Here is a 22,510-nt window from a genome sequence, read left to right on the forward strand (position 1 = left end):
AAACGGAGCTCACGAGTGGACAGAAGAACGCTAGTGTGAAAGTAGCCTTAGAGCAAACCAAAAGAAATAAGCCTAAAAAAAAACAATATTGCACAGCCTGCTCCAATTGAACAACAACCTATGCAGATAACAGGGAAAAAGAAAGCAGGACTCAGAACCTTGTATATAAAAATATTTATATTCTTTATATAAATAAATATGTAGCCCTAAATCATGTAACATGGGGACAAAACATCTAGATATGGAACAATGTAAACAAGCGCTGTACTGAGTATGGATATTAAAGCACCCACATAGCTCCCGTAAAAGATGGAAATACATGTACGTAACCGAAAAGTAGGTAAGCCTGTACCAATCCAAATGATATCCGGAAATAATTATATCAAATCTACATAGGAAACCTAATGCTACAGAGGGAATGAAAGAACATACCCACTCAAAGGGTTAACCACCCCTAACTCACTATAGGGCCAGGAGAAATCTAAGGAAAAAAGAAAACCCCAAAAACAAAAACCGAGGTCACACAATAACAAACCTTTGTTTGAGGGAGCGTGGTGCAAGGGGTCCAAGAACACACCTCAACGTGTGTTTTGCATTGGCTTTTTCAGGAGGCTTGCACTGCTCAGATTGTGCTGTGTGAGCAATGAATTTGTGTAAGGACGAGCGTGGCAATAGGTATCACTCTTCCCTATACAGTGGAGGTTATCGTGGCATGTAAATGCAGCTCTTCACCACCACTGATGAGCTGGCAGTTATTGGGAAAGAACAGTCCCTTCCCGATAATTGCCTTCTCAGTCGGGCAGTGGAACTATTCTTTTACACAGAGAACTCTATCAATTACAGATAACACCTCCCACGTGAACAATGAAGTCGGAAACCGAAGACAAACTATATATCAATCTGTTCGGCTTCTCCTGTTCTATAACATGCTCCCAGCAGATTGCACTTCATTTTGTGGTGACAGGTCCACTTTAACGGGTAACTGCTTACAGACCACCTAACGTCTTTGGATAAAAACATAGAAACATAGAATGTGTCGCAGATGAGAACCATTTGACCCAACTAGTCTGCCCAATAATGGCAGACTAGTCCACATATGACTGGGCAGAGTTTGCAGCTCCACGTAGCCAATGAAGATATTGGAAAGCTTGTGATCGCTGGGTAGGTGCAAGAGTCTTAGCAGACCTAGAGCAGCTCTATAATATAATTAAGGCAGCCTGTATTACCCTATTTGACTGGGACTAATTGATAATTTTCAATTTTGGGGCACCCCTTTACCTACCAGTTCCAGTGGGAAAAAACCCCTAGACTTTACCTCTGAGCCAGTAATGTTAGTGCTGCCTGGTTATCTACAATGAAGAGAGAAATGTTCATCTGTTTCTTTTTTATGTATTTAGTGTTCACAACTACTGGATGACAATGCCAAGTTAGACTACATAGAAGAGATAGCAGAAGAATATGAAGATATCCGCCAGGATCACTATGACTCTTTGAAGGTAGGCCAGCTGGACTAAAGCACAAATAGCCCCTCGCAGTTTTCAGTTTCTTTGCGTTTTAATTTTTTCACTCCCTGTCTTCCAAGAGCCGTAGCGTTTTTCTTTTTCTGTTCACATAGCCTCAATTCCATGAGTACTATGAGTTTTTTGTATTTACGGTGTTCCCTATGCGATAATACTCTTACTTTTATTCTCTGGGTTAGTACAATTACAACAATACCACATTTTTATTGTTTTTCTTGTGTTTTAGTACTGGGAAAAAAAACTTTGGAAAATTATTATTTTTTCTTCACCATATTTTGACCCCAAATAACTTTTTTATAGTTGACCTCTATGGTGCTGTATGAGTACTCATTTTTGCTGGGTGATCAGTACTTTTTATTGATACCATTTTGGAGTATATTTGACTTTTTGATTTTTTTTTTTTATATATAAATATTGAAAAAGATGGGTGATTTGAATGTTTAAGATATTTTTTATTTTTTTTTAAGTGCCACTAGGGGGCCTTAACATGCAATCATTAGATTATTTCTTCCATAGACTGCATTTATCTAAGAATGCAGCCTATAGGAGATTCAATATATTCCTTTAGAGTACTGCCACCTGCTGGCCGCCATAGGAATATACATGTGATGGCATGATAGCCTTTAGCAGGCTTCATGCCATCACCACAAACTAACGGCGTCCCCAATCTCAATGAGAAGAAGACGTTGCTGTAGAAAGCCGCATCAGCTGCCATGGTCGCAATTGACCACGGAATCTGAGGGATTAAATGACTGCGATCGGCATTATCGCCAATCGAAGAAATCAGCCCTGGCTGTCTCCTGTGGAAAAACGGCAGAAACTCGGCGACTATGGTGTTTACTTTGCTCGCAAGCGGGCACCACATTTAAAGACCTGACTTCTGCTGTACATGTACGGCATCAGTTGAGAAGAGGTAAATATCTAGCATGGGCTGATGTTATCTGCTCTGGCACTGTGACACAACTAACTGGAAGTGCTTCACCAACAAGGAATTTGCCATAAATATGTTCTGTCACTAATGTTTTTGGCTCTGATATCAAATAGAAAAATATATCTCCCAAATCTGCCAGCTCTTATTATTTTTAGGGCCAAGAGTTTTGTGTTTAAAGTTAGGGGACGTTAGGTATTGCTATATGTAGGAATACTTTCAGCTATGCCTTCAGTGGTGCCAGATCAGCTTGCTGATTTGCACTTTCCCTCTAGAACTGAGGTTTGGCATATATAAACTAACTGGGCAACTTCTGCACATGGGGTCTATATGTGCTTGTTGTACTGGTGCCTTCTAGGTACGTGTTTCTTATCCTTTGCCTCCTGTAATATTGTTTAACCAGTTATAAAAAAAAAAATAATACAAAAAAAAACTTGCACATAAGTGTTTGCTTTGTGATGCAGTCATTTGAAACGAACATTTAAATGTGTTTTTCACTTTATTTAAGACCATATGAAATCCATTTTGTTAATGTATTAATGCTCTTTTTAAAAGGAAAAATGTATATTTATCGTGTTCTAGGAGAGAAGATATCTGTCTCTACAGCAAGCAAGAGATAAAGGACTCCATATTGACTGGCTTTCTCATCCAGTTCCAGGTGAGAGTGTGAGATTGTGACATTGAATAAAGGTAAAAGGGTTATCTAGTTTCTCAAAAACAAAAAATCTGTGAATGCTATAAAATAATAAATAAATAAATGACTTGCCTCTCCAATCCCCTGCAGACCCTGCACAGACACTTCAATGGTCCCCACCATCTTTGCTTACAAGTGACAAGCAGATGACTGCCATGATACTATATTACCATATATAACAATAGTACAGTATCAAATCCACAGCAGCTAGATACAGTTTTGCATAGGAGCGGCTGCAGGAGAATTTAGAACTCCTAAGTAAAAAGTGCTATCTACATTGTACAGAGGTTCAGACAGGGTGCTGAATCTCTTTAGAGGACTGGTCTCTTTAAATGCAGTATATATTGATGACCTATCCTCAGGAAGGGTTATCAACATCTGATTGGCTGGAGTCCGACACCCCTGCCGGTCAGCTGTTGGAAGAGGAGGCAGCTCTCCATGCAAGCGATACGTCCTCTTCATTACTCTGCGTGTCGTCTCCCATACAATGCTCAGTGTAATGAAGAGGGAGTAGTGCTTTCATGGAGCGCCACCTCCTCTTCAAACAGCTGATCGGCGGGGGTACTGAGGATAGGTCATCAATATATACTGCCTGCACAATCCCTATAAGGAGACCAATCCTGTATGGGGACTCACTGGAAGTACTCCATGGGAAACAAATATGCAAAGAGATACCTCCCAAGAAAGAGAAGCATGCGCCACCTCTTGGAAATGGCTCCCTATGAGTCAAGATCCGACTTTCCAACAAGCCTTGGGATTTGGCAAGGGAATATAGCGAGGCCGAATAGCCATCCGTAGACAGCTGTTTTGGAGTGCTTGCCAGGGCAGTATAGTGTATAGTGTTGCCTGTGAGCTGTGGTATAATGATGATCGCAACTGTATTTTTTCCTTTGCATAGAACAAAATTGATAAGCAAGTTGTGAACATCACATAAAATCTGAGATGTATTTTTTTTTTTTTTTTTTTACATGCAAGGGAAACCATGAAGTTGCGCTCATCAATAAAGTTGAATTAAAAAAAAGTGACCTTTTTTCCCCCATAGGGGATTGCAAGATGACTCACACGTGTTAAGGGTCCATTCTGACGACCGTAAGTGTCTAGCGGTCTGCAAATTGCGGATCCACAAAACACTGATACGGGTAGTTTGCGTTCTACATTTTGCGGAACGGATGTAGACCCATAAATACGGTAGTCTGAAGGCCCTATCTTTTGTATCCTGGCATTATGTGGCCTTTGATTTAAAGCTCTAGTAACATAATTGCTTTCCATTGTCCTTCAGCTGATGCGAGGCAGGTATAAATGGCGGTTTGTCTTAAGCAATTTTTTACTATTAAAATGGAATATGATTATTTGCAATAAATACGGTAAATAATATTTTGACGAATTATATCGGTGTAGAAAATTGATTGTGTGTTCTTAAAGAGACATTCTGAGCAAAACTCAGTTCATCACCTTTGTGCTAAATAAATCTGTAGGAATTAGGCAGATTTTTTTGTTGCGTGTTCATGAATTTCTGCTTATTAACTTTTTTTTTTTACTTTAAACCCAGTAAAACCAAAGTTTTTAGGAACACGGGTTTTCAAGAACTATGACTTGGAGAAACTTTCTCAGTATATTGACTGGAAGCCTTTTTTCGATGTGTGGCAACTGCGAGGAAAATACCCTAACAGAGGATTTCCAAAAATCTTTAATGATAAAACAGTTGGTAAGAAAATAATTTAAAAGCAATATTCATCTTTGTTGCTGCAGGTGACAGTATATTTAAGACTTAACCTTACTGAGCCGTAACACTCACTTTGAAATGGAACAAAGGGTATGTCCAACTTTAACCTATGCACAGGATAGGTGGTGGGGATGACTTTTGGGACTCCCACTGATCACGAATATGGGATCAATGAGTCCCCAATGTAAATGGAAGCAAGGGTCATGCATGCTTTCTGATGCTCCGTTTATTCTTATGGTACTGCCAGAGATGGCCAAGCCATAAAAGTGAATGACACAGTGGGCACTCATGTACCACTGCACCATTCTCATAGGGCACTTCTATACCTCTGTTTTTGGGATCGCTGGTAGTCCCAGCAGTCAGATACTTATTCCCAATCTGTGGGTAGGTCATACCTTTTTGTTAGTGGAAAACCCCCTTTTTAAGATCCAAAGTTCTGTGAGTAACTTCACTACATATCTTTATACTGACAGAGACCCCATTTTCTGATGCTGTACTAAAATTCCTCAGCTTCTCTTTACAACTTTTATAAACTTCTGGTTGGAGTAATTGGTATGAGTGTTGACTTTGTGAAGGAAGTTTATGAATTTGACGCTTTGTCTCCTACCAATACTGGAGAGGTTCTCCAATCATTGGGCCACTTCTCCAGTTGGAGACTCCTCTTTTTCTTCAAGCAAACCACAAATAAAGCATTATGATTGTTGTGATCATTGCCAGTGTCAGCTCATGGTCTTTCTCATTCCCAGACATGTCATTCTTTGTCGGGTCAGCAATCAGTCTGTCACTGTTATCCCGGCCTGTACCGATATAAAAGCACAGACCTGTGACCTGAGATGAGATAACTGTATATACCGGACAGCTTGTCATATTCGGCATTAAATAAACTGCCAAAATTGTTATTTCTCGTGCATGGCATTGGGGGACACAGCACCATGGGTATATGTCCAACTACCACTAGGAGGCACTAGACACAAAAAGTGTTGGCTCCTCCCAGGTGGGCTATACCCTCTCCACAGGCACGAGGCTATTCAGTTTTAGTCTAGTGTCCGTAGGAGGCAGACCTGTCCTGCTTTTTTGCAGGTTCTGCTGTTTATTTTTATTCTTTTTCTTTTTTTTTTTTCTCTCTTCCGCAGGTCGGTTTTTTTCCACCGTTATACCTGCTGCAGGCTGGGGCTCCATCGTGTTCCACTTTAGTTGCCCCCCCTGCGGGCGCGTACTTCGGTACCATCGCCGGTCACCCAGTCCCCACGGACTGCATCCGCAGTGGCTTGCCGGCATTCCCACGGTTCCCGTGTTGAGTCTGCCGAAGGGGTGACCGTGCTGCGCCCGAAGACATCGGATGGTGAGTATATCGGATGGTGAGTATACTCCCCTGTCCCTGTGTCCCTGCCCCAGGGTTAGGTTCCCTTCTGTGGCCAGGGGGATGGGATCCACCTTAGCTGGGGGTCCTGGGGAGCCTCTTCTTTCCTCCTAGCCAACCCCCCCCCCCCCTCCCTCCTGGGGGGGTTTATATTCATGGTTTTTCCTCTCTTCTTTTCCCCCTCGGTTGGTCTTTTCTCTCCTCCCTGGCCACACAGTCTCTCCCTGGCTTCCCCGCTACTTTAGTCCCCGGCTTCTGCCGGGACTAGGCCTCATCTTCTATGGCCTGTCCCCGGCTCCCAGGTGCTCCGTTTGCCCTGATCTGCCTATCCCCAGGTGTCGCTTCCCCCCCCCTACCCTACTCACCTATTTTTATGGTCCGGTGGGCCCTCTGTCGGCCGCGGTTCACCCCGCCCCCTTTGCTCCATTCCCGGCCGCCTCATAAATCGAGGCCCCGGCTTTTGGGCCTGCTAGGCCTCAATTTTCCCGGCCCCTCCCCCTTGCTTCCCGGGCTTTTCTGAGCCCCGTCCGGCCCTCGGGAGGAGCTATCTCCTCTCCCTTTCCTGGGCTAACGTGTTTTTTCTGTTGGAGGGGGTGGTTAACCCCTCGATTGCTTCATGTCCCCTGCAGCCCTACTGACCACCTCTTTTTAGGGAACAAGCTGCTGCTGCACCTCTTTGGGGGAACACTGCGTCCGGGTCAGGATAGACAGCCTCTGCTGGCTGCTTTTTGAGCATCTCTTCTCCCAACAGCTCCTCGGTCGCCACGTGTTTTCACGTGCGTTCGCTGTCTACAATGGCTGCCATGTGGTCAGCCTGTCCCTGCTGGTGTGCAGTACCTCTTCCCAGATCCCATTGTTTTCCCTGAACAATCTTTTTGTGTAGGTTCCCCATGAATGGGTCCCTCCGTGTCAATGCCATGGGAACCTTGGCCGACTCTCCCTAGCAGTGTCGCTGGCACGCTACCAACCCATATTGCGGCCACCTCTGCCCTCCAGGGTCCTTCCTGCAGATGGGGCATGCTCAGTTAGGGGTACCTGCACCCGGGTTCGGCGAGGGGTAGCTCACAGTACACCCTCGGGTGGTCTCAACGGGGTCCCACCCCTCCTCGGCATCCTCGGATCCCCCCCAGGACAGGCCTGAGGCTGGTGACGAATCCTTCCTGTCACCCCATCCGTTGCCTCTGGGGACACCTCTGCACCGATTCCCTCGGAACAGAGCATCAGGCGGTCTTCCTCCATATAGAAGCCCTCTGGGAGGTCAAGACTACGTGCACAGAGGAACCTCTCCTACCTAAATAGGGTTGGTATCACCTCTAGTGGATTTTCGGATGGTGCTCCCCTGACCGCACAGGTATTCAACCGCACAGGTAAGGCAGCCGTCCCCGTGTTTAGCATACTGAGTCACCTACCCGGTGTCTGATACGTACGCCTTCTCCTTAACAGGGTGGTTCCTGCACCACTGCCATAGGCTGTCCCTGACAAGCCTTCCTGGTTCCCCTATACCAGGGGTTATCCTCTACACATTTGAGAGTGTTTCCGTGGGGTCCCCATCCTGGTGTTGGTGTTCGCCACTCTACCTCATTGCAGGGAGTTCCTGTTCTGGGCAAGCGGTTAGCTCGGCTATCGCCTCCTGTAGGTTGGTGAGTTCAGGGCAATTGTACAGCCGCCTTGCCCCTTTGCTTAGGTAGTGTACCTACAGAAGCCATTACTCCTGGCTGGCTCTATGGTGTTCCATACAGCACTATTCTCCCTTCCGGGTGAGATATACAGGCCGCTTCAATTGCCGTTTCAATTGCACCTGTCTGTTCCCAGCCACTTTGCTCCTGTCATAGGTGGAGTACCTACACCATCTCCTGATGCTGTAGCCGATTCCCCTGGCTGGCGCTATGGTGTTCCATGCGACACTATTTCTCCCTTCCTGGCGAGAGATACAGGCTGCCTTTAATTGCCGCTGCAATTGCGCCTGTCTGTTCCCAGCCAATTTGCTCCCTTCACAGGTAGAGTACCTACGCCATCTCCGGTGCTGTAGCCGATACCCCTGGCGGGCTCTGTTGTGTTCCATACGGCAACATTTCTCCCTACGGGCGGAATGTAGAGGCCACTTTCAATTGCCTTAGAATTGCCCCTGTCCGGTTCAGTTACCTGTCTGTTCCCTGCTGCCTTGATCCCTTAACAGGTGGAGTACCTGAGCCATCTCCGGATGCGGTAGCCGTTCCTCCTGTCCGGCTTTATGGTGTTCCATGTGGCATTTTCTTTCCTTACAGGACGAGATATTGAGGCCTCCTCCAATTGCCGTGGCCATTGCACCTACCTCATCATAGTGTGCACCAAACGGCCATCTTACTCCCTTCATGGGTAGAGTCCCTGAACCGTCTCCGATGCTGCAGCCGTTCAACCTGTCTGGCTTCTAGGGTGTACTATGCGGCCCTGTTTCTGTTGCCATTGCACCTACCTGATTGTGGTGTGCACCTGTCTTGTTCTTTGTGGTACCGTGCGGCCCTACTGGGTTCCATTCTTAACGCGGTTGCTGTTGCACCTCTCTGGGTCTAGGGTGCACCATGCGGCCACATTGCTTCGATCTTAAATGTAGTTCCTCTAACACAGCCATATTTCTACTTTACAGGTTGTGTACCTGTACCCTCCGAATGCTGTCTCATTCCCAGATGCTGTGGCTATGTTTCCACTCTCCTTAGTTGGCAACATGCAGCCACTTTACCCATATTTTAGGCGTGTGTTTGTAGTACCCCAAGCGCTGGGCCCTGTGGTGCGGTCTGTAGCTCAGACAGTTTCTGTATTACTGGGTGTTTTCTGCCCACGAGTTCTAATCTGTGCTGCGGTTGTTGGTTCCATCCATTTGGTTCTTCCATACATCTGCCACTCCTTTACTGTCGCGCTCATTGGTCTCCTTGTACCTCTCAAGGCACTGTCTGCACCAGGCCCCCTTCGTTCAGCATGTGCATGGTTACCATGTCTGGCAGGTGTGGGCCAGCCCAACCCCCACCTTGTCAGTCTACTGCTACTTCTGGTAGCTCCAGTATATGACCGATCTGTCTGATCCGGCGGGTGGTCCTCATTCAACCACGCTCCCTACTCCGTGGCCAGGTGGTTGTTGGCCTTTGTGCTGTAGTTGCTCTTGCCTTCTCTTTACGGTACTACGGTATGCTGTGCTCCGCGTTACCCCATGTTATAGGGGAGTACTCGCGTTGTTTCCTAATTGCTGAGCGGCCCATTCCTGGTGAAGTACAAGGATCTCCACTGGATCTTCTACCTTGTTTGGACACGTAGCTGGTGGCATCGGCCGCGGTTGCGGTTTTCTGTCATCGCTGGATGTCCGCCACACGGAATCCTTCTGGGTCCACGGCTTTTATCATTGCTGGACGTCCTCCCTGACGGGTCAAGTACAGGACCTCTGAGCGCCACACACACCTGTCTGAATTTTCAGCTGATTGCTCTGGTATCGGACAGGGCCCCGTAGTTCCTTCTGGGTCCAGGTGTTTTCGGTATTCCCTTGTTTTTTCTGCTTAGTTGTGCTACATGGCGAAAGGGCAGTCCTCTTGGACCTTGCCGTCGTCTGCACCTGTCTGGTACTTTCTCCCCCCTGGAAGTTTTCTGTATGCCGGTCGCAGCTGGTTTCTACATTTCTATGTAGGCTACCCCGGTTTTTTCATGGCGACTTCTGCATTCCTTATGCATATGGATGTCGTTTTGTGGTACATCCCGAGCTGCTGTTCTTGCCCTCTCTGGGACAATGTTTAAGGTTTGCTGGTCAATATTCTTGGTACGGCTAGTTGTCCATGGCCAATGCCCCTTCCCCTATGGTGGTTTCTTTTCGCCTTTCCTGGATATTCTGGCTTGCGTTGTCTTCTGGTGGTTCAGCTCCTGGTTCCTTGTGAGCCCATACTGGGTACTCTTTTCGGGAGTCCCTGTTCATTTGAGGTACTCTTTGGATTTGTGTCTCTTTTTTTTCCATCCTCCCACGTCAAGTACCTGGTATTGAGTGGTTTAGTGCTGCGGTTTGCAGTTCCACCGTATGGTCTCCTTCGGGAGGGACCTCCTCCTGTTGTAGGACCTTTCCTCTTTAGGTTTTTTGGAGTGCTCTCCTTCTACTCCCATGTCTCTCAGTCCAGTGTGTCCTGCCGAGGTTGCCTGGCCTGTATCTGGCTTCTTTTTTCCATGATACTTCACATGCCCAGAGTTTCCTCTGGTCTTACGCTTCACGGTGATATCTTGTTTCGGAGGCTTGTGCCTCGTCTCCTGTTTTTGGGGACGCAGGAGCTATCGTTCTTTTCCTGGTTTTTTACCTACAACCCCCTCCTTCTCCAGGGTTGGCGGTTTCCTCTAGCAGCCTTGGGTTCACCTTTACATGGGGCGCTTAGCTTCTTTCCTGGCCTTGCGGTGAGGGGAGTCCCCTCCCTTCACATGTGAGCCTTGCTATGGCTTCCCCCACTCGTTTGGTTTTCAGTGCTTCCCTGTTTCTTTTCTCCCCTGGCCTTTCAGGGGATGGCCACAGGTTTTTTGGGTCTGAGACAATGTAGAGCGTTGGGTAGTTTCACCACGCGGTGCTGTCCTAATTTTTTCTCCAGCCCTTGGCGGCGCTCTGTTTCCTTTTGCCACCTTCTTGCATTTGGAATTTTCTTCCAGTCATTTGTCCTGGGGTGCTGGCAGTCTTCCCTGCTTCTTCTGAGGTTTCTTCCTTGTTATGGAACCTCTTGCCCATCTCGTGTTTTTTCCCGTTGGGTCACATGGTTCTCCTGCACCTGTATGCCCAACCGGTGGCGCGTCTCTTCTTTTCCCTCCCTCAGGGACTGCTTTGGGACGTCCCATGGTGCTGTGTCCCCCAATGCCATGCACGAGAAAATTGGATTTTTTGTACTCACCGTAAAATCCTTTTCTCGTAGTAGGCATTGGGGGACACAGATCCCACCCTATGTTTTTTCTTCCGCTTCTCCGGGCTGGTCTCTTGATCTTTCCCGGTACGGGAGTTGTTGGTTCCTTGCTTTTCTTCTCTCTCCTACTGCTTTTGGTACAAACTGAATAGCCTCGTGCCTGTGGAGAGGGTATAGCCCACCTGGGAGGAGCCAACACTTTTTGTGTCTAGTGCCTCCTAGTGGTAGTTGGACATATACCCATGGTGCTGTGTCCCCCAATGCCTACTACGAGAAAAGGATTTTACGGTGAGTACAAAAAATCCAATTTTGTATTAGATGTATAATTGTATTTGTCATAAGGAACACTTGCAGTGTTTAAGCACATCACTCTTATTTTCAGGGGAAGAAGCGAAGAAAGTGTATGAAGATGCACAAAACTTACTACAAGTCTTAATACGACAAAGAAAATTTGAGGCCCGAGGCATTGTCGGCATCTGGCCAGCTCAAAGTGTACAAGATGACATTGTTTTATATTCTGAGGAGCATGACTTGCATTCTTCAGAGCCTATTGCTACTTTTTATGGCCTAAGGCAGCAGGTAATTTTATTTTTTGCTCAGTGAGTTTAGAAGTGGTGGCTGGAAATGTTGACTCATATTGTCACTAAAAACACCCACTGCTTGCCATGTGTGGCAAATGTGAAGGAGGCAGAGGTCACCTGAGATGTTTTGTGATGTCAATGTTGAGTTTTCATTGACATGTGCAGATTAGGTCATCCATATCAGATTGGCGGAGGTCCAAACCATGGCATGACTGTTAATCAGCTGATTGAAGAAGCTTTGACACTCCGTCAGGCGCTGCAGCATTTTTTTATTATTTCCCAGGCACAGCGCCATATGTTTTGTAGTAGGAAAGGTTTACCATGCTGCAAAATGTACAGTGCTGTGTTTGGTATGTAATGAAGAGGCTGATTGCTGGGAGTCGGAGCCCCACCCATCTGATATTCATAACCTATCCTAAGGATAGGTTATCAATATTAAGATACAGGAAAACTCCCTTACGATATCTTGAAATGTGTTTGTTAAATTCTAACGTAATGTTTTGTGTACTTCAGGCTGAGAAAGACTCTGCATCTACCGATCCTTACTACTGTCTGTCGGATTTTGTAGCCCCACTCGATACTGGAGTGCGTGACTACTTGGGCATCTTTGCCGTGGCCATCTTTGGTGTGGAGGAGCTTAGCAAAGCTTATGAGAATAAGGGAGATGATTACAACAGTATCATGGCGAAAGCCCTTGGAGACAGGCTAGCTGAGGTAAATCTGTCACCAATTTTGGGACTATGCTCATTTTGTTGTTTTATGGTTTGGTCGGTCTCCGATCAGGGCTGCATTGTATGATAATGTGTCACTTTGGCTGCCAAGAAACATTATGGCGCTGCTGTATGCTGTGAAACGTTATTTACTGTATGTATAAGACTCAAATTTGTGGCACTTTTCTCTGTGCATGCAAGAATGTTATTCTCAGTTTTAAGAACCCCTTCTCCATTTAATTGAACAAGGCATTTGCTGAGGAACTCCATGAAAGCGTAAGAAAGGGACTGTGGGGTTACTGCAGTGAGGAAACCCTGAATGTTGCTGACCTTCGCAGAATTCGATACGAAGGCATTCGCCCGGCTCCAGGATATCCCAGTCAGCCTGATCATACAGAGAAAATCACCATGTGGAAGCTGGGAAGCATAGAGGAAACTACAGGTGCTCTGTTTGCAAAGGATGAGAGATTGTCTGCTCTCTGGTTGCATAGTTTGACATTCAATTACATATGTGTAGAGTGATAGATCTGTTACAGGCCGATTCTCGGGTTGTGATCTAATCTCCACTGGTCACCTTTATAGTTAAGAAGGACGGACAGCGACGTTCAAGCATCCAGCAATGCTGGAATACACTAAGCCCTAGTGTGAAACTAGCTAGCTTACAAGGGTTTTGCCATCGCTAGGATATGCCCCTGTTGTCTGACCTCTGGGACCCACACCTACACAAAAACAGAGCTCAGAAAGTGGTGAATGGTGCACGTGCAACCGTCCCTCCATTTATTTCTATGGAGCTGCCGAAAATAGCCCAAGCGCTGGCTCGGCTATTTCTGTCGGCCCCGTAGAAAAGAGTGCGTGCGGTGTGCTCACCTTTACTACTATGAGAAGAGCGCTTGGTGGTGGCCAGACCCTGGGAAAACCCGAAGTCCTTTGATACCAAGCAGTCGCTGTACAATGTACGGCACTGTGCTTGGTGAGCTGAGTAGGGCTGCAATGATTAAGCTATGTAATCAATACTAATCGATAACTGGATTCGTTACCGACGAATCCAGTTATTGAATAATCGCCAATTCATTGCTATGCAGGCGGGCGGTTTACTTTAAATCACTGCATCTTTATTTTACCTTACAATGACGCTCCAGTAACAGGCAGAGCGGACGGCGGCGTAACGTCACTTACTCATGTGACGCGCCTGCTCCGCCTCCTTCATTCATAAAGTGGACGGAGCAGGTGCGTCACGTGAGTAAGTGACGTTACGCCGCCGTCCGCTTTGCCTGTTACCGGAGGGTCATTGTAAGGTAAAATAAAGATGCAGTGATTAGTCTGCTGTGAGCAGCGGGGCCGGGGCTGTTATGGGGAGGGGGGATCTGTGTATGGCACTGCTATGGGGAGGAGGGATCTGTGTATAGCACTGCTATGGGGAGGGGGGATTTGTGTATGGCACTGCTATGGGGAGGGGGGATTTGTGTATGGCACTGCTAAGGGGAGGGGGGGGGGTCTGTGCATGGCACTGCTATGGGGAGGGGGGGATCTGTGCATGGCACTGCTATGGGGAGGGGGATCTGTGCACTGTTATGGGGAAAGGGATCTGTGCACTGCTATGCCCATAACAGTTCACAGATCCCCCTCTCCATAACAGTGCACAGATCCTCCTCTCCATAACGGTGCCACGCACAGATCCCCCTCTCCATAACGGTGCCACGCACAGATCCCCCTCTCCATAACGGTGCCACGCACAGATCCCCCTCTCCATAACGGTGCCACGCACAGATCCCCCTCTCCATAACGGTGCCACGCACAGATCCCCCTCTCCATAACGGTGCCACGCACAGATCCCCCCTCTCCATAACGGTGCCACCCACAGATCCCCCCTCTCCATAACGGTGCAGTCCACAGATCCCCCCTCTCCATAACGGTGCAGTCCACAGATCCCCCCTCTCCATAACGGTGCCGTCCACAGATCCCCCCCCCCCCCCTAATGGTGCCGTCCACAGATCCCCCCTCTCCATAACGGCGCCGTCAACAGATCCCCCCTCTCCATAACGGCGCCGTCCACAGATCCCCCCTCTCCATAACGGCGCCGTCCACAGATCCCCCCCCTCTCCATAACGGTGCCGTCCACAGATCCCCCCTCTCCATAACGGCGTCGTCCACAGATCCCCCCTCTCCATAACAGCGGCGTCCACAGATCCCCCCCCCCCCCCTCTAACGGTGCCGTCCACAGATTCCCCCCCCCCCCCCCTAACGGTGCCGTCCACAGATTCCCCCCCCCCTTAACGGTGCCATCCACAATTTGTTTTAATATGGCCTTTGAACATCATTTTTCAAGTAAAATCATATAAACCTCTGTTTTGTAATTTTGGTATTTTTTCCGATTAATCGATTAAATTATCGACAACTAATTGATTATTCAAATGATTGTTAGCTGCATCCCTAGAGCTGAGAGAAGGTCGCGTTGCTACTGTGAGTTCTGGTGCCTTCAGCTGATTAGTGGGGATCCCGTGTGTCGGAGCCCACCGATCAGATACTGGTGACCTATCCTCTGGATACAAGTCTCTGAAAACCCCTTTTAAAAGCTATTTTTGGGTTTTTGATGGTACCACAAATTTGTTACATTTGTTTGTATACTTTTTGGAATCAAACAACTTCTCTTTAATCATGTATTTGCACCAGAGTGTTTTATACTTCATGTATCTTTAGCTCTTGTAATAACAACACTTATGTCTTGTCATTACAGGAATAAAGTTGACAGAATCACTTGCCATGTCACCCGCCGCTGCAGTGTCTGGTTTAATGTTCTCCAGTCCTATGTCCAAATATTTTGCTGTTGGAAAAATTACTAAAGATCAGGTGTGTAATATAGTTTTGAAAATACTGTACTTACTACTTTAAAGAGTCACTGTGTTTTCGGCAAACTTTTGACATGTTATAGAGACACATCAGAAGTTTTAATCTGTGGAGGTTTGAGTGCTGAGATCCCCACGATCACTAGGACAAGGAGAGTGAACACTAGCAAATTTCACTGCAGGAGGAGAAATGAGACTGACAATAGAAAGTCTATGGGCCCAACTCAATTCCATCCTTTGCAGCGAGGAGAGAGGGCAATATGTGAGGACTTGGACACCATCCAGTCAAAACTTTTTTGAGTTTTATGAAAATTCTGTGACCCTTGTGTGCCAGGACGGATCCGTTTTGGCTCCGCTTCATCAGGCCTGACTCGGATAGCAGTAAGTTCTGTCTTTGTGCTATCCGGACTGCATCCACATAGCACACAGCCCCACTGGTCTGTACCAAGAAGTTCAAAGCATTACACCATTCTTGTCAGTTTCTTGTCCAAGATTTATTAATTCAAATGAATGTGATGCACCTGGACCCTACACAGACAGGGGCGGATTGGCCATAGACTTTACAGGGAAATTTCCCGGTGGGCCGAGGCCCCGGGGGCCACCTGGGCCCTACTCACAGCTGGCCAGTGGAAGTTTTTGGAGATATATTTTGTGCTGCTGGCAGTATTTTGTGATGGACTATGATATTTGGCTCTGTTGGGGTGGTATAATGTGCCACAATATGGTTTTGCTTGGCCCTGCCTTCAATCAGTTTGGACCAAACTACAAAATGGGGCCACTTTCAGTAATTTTTCCAGGGCCACTTTAAGTTCCCAGTCTGCCCCTGTATACAGACGTCCACATACATCAGTGTTTTCATGGTGGAAATTAAGGGCTTTGTGAATCCTGCCTAAGGTCGGAATGTTCACATTGTCAGATTTTGTGAGTGAATTGGCTTAGAATTTTAGATTGCAAGACTGTCCAGGTTCTCTGGCCAAGATTTAATATTAGGTAATTATTTCAATGGTCACAGTGTAAGGGCCCGTTTGCACGGCGGGTTTTACAGCATGATTTTTTTAAGTGGACAGTCATGCTGAAATTCTGTCGTAAACCTGCCTGCATCCTTTCTGACTCCCATACATCTCAATGGGAGGCAGAGCTGAGGATCGCGGAGCGGCAGCTTATCGCCATGGCCGTGCAGAGAAGGGACATGTCCTTTGTCACTGCGGCTTTAAGCAATCTTCAGAGCTGCCTCCTATTCATTTCAATAGGAGGCAGAAAGGACGCAGCTGCTGTTGGTTTGTTTGCAGAATCCCGGCGAGGCTGTCTGCACCAAAAAGGAGCTGCAATCCCCGCTGTGTGAATGGGCCCTAATGCTTTACTTGTAGTCGGGTTCCACTGCAGATTACTGCTGGTTGTTGAGGGCCCCAGGACCAACTATGACCAGCTCATCATTGGAGGACCTTTCTAATAAAAGTTTTTTTTCTATACAACCCCTCTAAATACATGGTGAATTTGTTAGTGTATGTGAAAATGCTCAGTTACCATAGTATATGTAAGATTAAGATCTCAGAAGATCAATTTTGGTTGAACTTCCTGTTTTATTAATATAGACCAGGATTTAACTAATATATTGTGAGGGGGAAAAAGTGATTTCAGATAAACATTGCTGGATTCTTCCGCAGTCATATACATTCTTGTCTGTTGTAGGTTGAAGACTATTCGCGCAGAAAACACCTGACAGTGGAAGAAGTTGAAAAGTGGCTTGGTCCCATCCTCGGCTATGACCCTGAAGAATAAAACAACTCTTGACACAAAGTACCTGTACCTGGACTTTACTATATGCTGCTCACCTGACCTATTTCTAAAGGTCCCATACTTGGAAACAGGATTCTTTTCCTTACGGATGGGTCCTTTTTTTACTGGAAGCCTCGCTTATCTTTGTCACCTTTTCATGACTTTGTAAAACCACTTAAAGAGGTTGTCCATGATTACGAAAACCATGGCTGCTGTCTTTCATTAACTGCGCTGCACCTGTCCATGGACTGTGTGACTGGTAGCTCAGTTAGGCCTCTTTCAGATGGGCGTTGCGGGAAAAGGTGTTGGTGCGTTGCGGGAACATGCGCGATTTTAAAACACTGTAATGCGTGCGGGTGCAATGCGTTCAACTCGCGCTACGCATCCGCGCGGAATACTCGCCGTTTGAAAGGGGCCTTACACTTAGTCAGTGGAGCTGAGGTGCAGAATAACACTTGGTGCTGTTTTCGGAAAAAGGCAGCCATGTTTTACTAATTCTGGACAACCCCTTTCATGTTTTTGACCACATCCCTAAATACGTCTTGGTATTACATGCTGTTTACTGTAGGTGCCTAAATTAGGCAAAATGTATATTTATTCTTAATGCTCAGTTCAGCTCAATGGCGATGGCCAGAGCTGTGAAATTTCAAATTAGATGGTAAAGTGTAAGAGACGATTAATTTACCTGTGATTTAAGATTATGCACTTACAATCAGAACATACTGCGGCCACAATGATGGCCATTGTAGGACCCTTGATGAAATTTAATGGAGGTCAGACGTGCTTACCTGTGCGTGCTCTTAAGCTGGGCATACACTTAAAAGGGTTTTCCCAAAGTGTCAACTTATCATCTGTCTACAGGACTGACTTCTGAAGGTCCCTTCTCACTCAGGTCAACCATATGTCTAAAGGACTACCAAAGATGGCATAGTAAAAGTCCCATAGATTTTGAATGGAACAGCAATGTGCATGCTCGACCACCCCTCTTTTTTCAACACAAAACAAGGTATCCCTGTTTTTGTGCAGTCGATCCGCCATTGATGACACATTTACCACCTATCCATAGGATAGGTGATAAGTTGTTCTAGGTGAAAATGCATGTTTATTTCCATATGGGGACCAGTTTGGCAGTACTGTAGCTTATTTCCTGACATTAGGGATGCTCTCAGTTTAGATGGTTCTAGCTTATTTATCTCGAAGTGTACGGCCAGCTTTAAGGAGATTTTTATACGTACATGTTGGTACTTGTTATTGTCACATGTCTTGTGATCTTCTGTCTGCTGGCCTTCCCCTGGTGTAATTCCGGGCTGTTAAATCAAGCTAAATTCATACAGTACAGTTTATGAAGTCCTCGCCAGCAGTGAATCCTACAAGTGCATTTACATGACACTTTTTTGGGTTGTGCAATCAGAAATCACACACTGTGTTTTTACAGCAGTTTTCAGCTGTGTTTTGGCCACGTGGCTTGTGCAGGTGATGCCCATGGGTTCATCTGTAGTAGCTGTATAGCCCAAACCCATATTGCAAAGCTGTATGCAGTGTTTGAAAGTATGGCTAAATGCACCCTAAAAGAGGAGGAGAGACTTGTTTTTTGTATTTATTTATTTTTTCATTTACTTCTGGACTTGGCAGGCATAAAATTGGTATTAAAATAGCGCCCAACATTTTTCATACCGCTTTTCCTCCTAGAGTGCACTTTAAATATCACAATTAGCGATGAGTGAATTGACTTCGGCTGAAACATCCGAATTCGATTCGTATAAAACTTTGTTTCAATACTGTACGGAGTGAGCGCTCCGTACAGTATCAGAATGTATTGGCTCCGATGAGCAGAAGTTATTGCTTTGCGGTCTCGCGAGACTTCGCATAAAAACTTCAGAAATAGATTTTTCTGTAAAAAAAATAAACTTGGGTTCAGTTCCAAGTGGTACCAAAGTTTGATGCAAATATACTTCGAATGTTTTATCTGAAGTTGATTCGCTCATCCCTAATTACAATTTGTTAATAATTGGTTAAGTAATGCATTAAAGTTTTCGCGTGATTATAGAATTTGTTTAGATGGCATTGTAAATTTGTCTTAAATTTTGAATTTTTGATAAAAAAAAAAATCAGTATTGAAGCGTGAATTCAGCTAAATTGTCAAACTGTGCTGATGGTTTAATGCACTGCAGATTCTGAAGATCGGCTTGGTTAAAAGCCCGTTTTTTTTCTAATAATGGTTTGTGGAAATGCTGTACATGGACATGTCTGCCACTAGTGCATCAAAAGCATTTTGTATAATTTCAGATTGTATTTTGTAAGTTACCTTGAGAATTAAAGAGATAATTTTGCTATGTGATTTACCTGTAAGATCTAATGGTGGGTCATTCCTTTAAGTACAGATGGCATTAATCAAGTAGGGTTGTGATTCACCAAATCAATGTTTTAGATTCCCTTATGTTGGTTTTACAAGATGTCTAGGCAAATTGGTTCTCATATTATAGTCTATGAGCTGGCCCAACTATTGCTCCTTTCGAGAAATGAATATATTTAGGTAGATCAGGTCCAGATACCTCCTCTTCTTATTCTTAGTCCCCATGTTGATCCTGTGTCATTAAAGCAATTTTTTGTCGCCTTACATCACAAAAAGTGTAATACCATGCGATCAAAAAGACATACACACTCCAAAATTGGCCCATAAAACCATCATCTCATCCCGCAAAAAACGAGACCCTATATAAGACAGTTGCCCCCCCCAAAAACTATTGCTTTCCAAATATGGAGACGCTAAAAAATAATTGGTATTGTCTTTCACTCACTGCGCCTGCACTGAATACTAAACGGAACGGCGCGGGATTATGAGGACGATGCGGAGAAAGATGTCAATCAAGTGGATGTGGGCATGCCAAAAGGCGAGTAGACCAAGCCTCTAGGTGCTGCAGCAACGCCCTCATAGCACCTAGAGGCTTCATTAGCATATTATAAGTCTGTTTTTTAAGAGAACAGCGGCAGGCAGGGAGTTATACATCATACTGTTATGTACTGCTAACATTAGCACATCGCTAATCAGTCAGCTACATAACGATTTTTCTCATGACAGAAACCCTTTAAAAAGGTGGGTTTTGGAAATTTTCCGAAAAATTTCAAGATTTGCTTCTAAACTTCTAATCCTTCTAACGTCCCCAAAAAATAAAATGGCATTCACAAAATGATCCAAACATGAACTAGACATATGGGGAATGTAAAGTTATAACTATTTTTGGAGGTATTACCATCTATTATAAAAGTAGAGACATTAAACTTTTGGAAATTTGCTATTTTTTCAAAATATTAGATTTAGATAAAAATGAAATTTTTTTTTTTACTCAATTTTACCATGGTCATGAAGTACAATCTCAGAATGGCTTGGTTAAGTAAAAGCGTTTTCAAGTTATTACCACATAAAGTGACATGTCAGATTTTCTAAAAATGGCCTGGTCCTGAAGGTAAAAACTAGCTTGGTCCTGAAGGTAAAAACTAGCTTGGTCTTGAAGGGGTTAATGCCAGGAGTATCAGGTACTTATGCACCTAACCGGCGGTCACTGCGTGAATTCATCTGAGGATCGTGATACAGTCGACTGCTGCAGAGGGGGGAACAGTTTTATGCTGCAGAACAATCTTGCTACCCCGCCTACTTTTGTTTTCCTTGACTATTTTGACAAATTTAGGCTACTTTCACACTAGCGTTTTTACTGGATCCAGCAAAAAACGCTTCAGTTACTGATAATACAACCGTCTGCATCCGTTATGAACTGATCCCGTTGTATTATCTTTAACTTTGCAAAGACGGATCAGTCATTAACTCCATTTAAAGTCAATAGGAGACAGATCAGTTTTCTATTGTGGCAGAGAAAACTGATCTGTCCCCATTGACTTGCATTGGGGGGGTCATGCCGGATCCATCTTGCTCCGCATCCCAGGATGGAAAGCAAACTGCAACATGTTGCGGTTTGCTCTCTGGTATGGGAACACAACTAAACGGAACGGAATGCATTTTGGAGCGTTCTGTTCAGTCCAGTTTTGTACCTGTTGACAATGAATGGGATTGGCCAGCAATACAGCCTAGGAGAATGAGATGCCCAGGAGAACAAGAGCAGGCTCCTCCCAGTTGAGCCAAAAATCTGAAGATACCGGGAGAAGGGAGCGGCGCCCAGGGATAATAGTAAGTGCAGGGAGATCCCTGGGCGCCACTCTCCCATGTCTGTATGCTTAGTTTAGATTTTTTATTGTAGTGAAAGGTCCTCTTTAACCACTTCAGCCCCGCTAGCTGAAACCCCCTTCATGACCAGAGCACTTTTTACACTTCGGCACTACACTCCTTTCACCGTTTATCGCTCGGTCATGCAACTTACCACCCAAATAAATTTTACCTCCTTTTCTTCTCACTAATAGAGCTTTCATTTGGTGGTATTTTATTGCTGCTGACATTTTTTACTTTTTTTGTTATTAATCAAAATGTAGCGATTTTTTTGCAAAAAAATGACATTTTTCACTTTCAGCTGTAAAATTTTGCAAAAAAAACGACATCCATATATAAATTTTTCGCCAAATTTATTGTTCTACATGTCTTTGATAAAAAAAAATGTTTGGGCAAAAAAAAAATGGTTTGGGTAAAAGTTATAGCGTTTGCACACTATGGTACAAAAATGTGAATTTCCGCTTTTTGAAACAGCTCTGACTTTCTGAGCACCTGTCATGATTCCTGAGGTTCTACAATGCCCAAACAGTAGAAAAACCCCACAAATGACCCCATTTCGGAAAGTAGACACCCTAAGGTATTCGCTGATGGGCATAGTGAGTTCATAGAACTTTTTATTTTTTGTCACAAGTTAGCGGAAAATGATGATGATTTTTTATTTTTATTTTTTTCTTACAAAGTCTCATATTCCACTAACTTGCGACAAAAAATAAAAAATTCTAGGAACTCACCATGCCCCTCACAGAATACCTTGGGGTGTCTTCTTTCCAAAATGGGGGCACTTGTGGCGTAGTTATACTGCCCTGGCAATTTAGGGGCCCAAATGTGTGAGAAGTACTTTGCAATCAAAATGTGTAAAAAATGACCAGCGAAATCCGAAAGGTGCACTTTGGAATGTGGGTCCCTTTGCCCACCTTGGCTGCAAAAAAGTGTCACACATCTGGTATCGCCGTACTCAGGAGAATTTGGGGAATGTGTTTTGGGGTGTCATTTTACATATACCCATGCTGGGTGAGAGAAATATCCTGGCAAAATATAACTTTTCCAATTTTTTTATACAAAGTTGGCATTTGACCAAGATGTTTATCTCACCCAGCATGGGTATATGTAAAATGACATCCCAAAACACATTCCCCAGGTTCTCCTGAGTACGGCGATACCAGATGTGTGACACTTTTGCGCATCTAGGCTGCAAAAGTGCCCAAATACCTTTTAGGAGGGCATTTTTAGACATTTGGATCCCAGACTTCTTCTCACGCTTTAGGGCTCCTAA

At 45.2% G+C, this 22,510-nt stretch overlaps 1 protein-coding gene across 2 annotated transcripts in view; it reads left to right on the plus strand.

Annotated features, from left to right (window-relative positions):
* The window catches only part of MTR (5-methyltetrahydrofolate-homocysteine methyltransferase), a 123,558-nt gene extending 104,199 nt beyond the window's left edge, over positions 1-19,359 (plus strand). For both annotated transcript variants that reach the window (XM_044289004.1, XM_044289005.1), the window contains 8 exons: positions 1,398-1,496; positions 3,031-3,106; positions 4,692-4,847; positions 11,494-11,690; positions 12,206-12,406; positions 12,652-12,844; positions 15,137-15,249; positions 16,935-19,359. In XM_044289004.1, coding sequence (XP_044144939.1) covers positions 1,398-1,496; positions 3,031-3,106; positions 4,692-4,847; positions 11,494-11,690; positions 12,206-12,406; positions 12,652-12,844; positions 15,137-15,249; positions 16,935-17,024 — 1,125 coding nt within the window. In that variant the 3' untranslated portion in view covers positions 17,025-19,359. The remainder of the gene's footprint in view (positions 1-1,397; positions 1,497-3,030; positions 3,107-4,691; positions 4,848-11,493; positions 11,691-12,205; positions 12,407-12,651; positions 12,845-15,136; positions 15,250-16,934) is intronic.
* Positions 19,360-22,510: the final 3,151 nt, after the last annotated feature.

This window comes from Bufo gargarizans, chromosome 4 (genome assembly GCF_014858855.1).
Source record: "Bufo gargarizans isolate SCDJY-AF-19 chromosome 4, ASM1485885v1, whole genome shotgun sequence".
NCBI classification, from domain to species: Eukaryota; Metazoa; Chordata; class Amphibia; order Anura; family Bufonidae; genus Bufo; species Bufo gargarizans.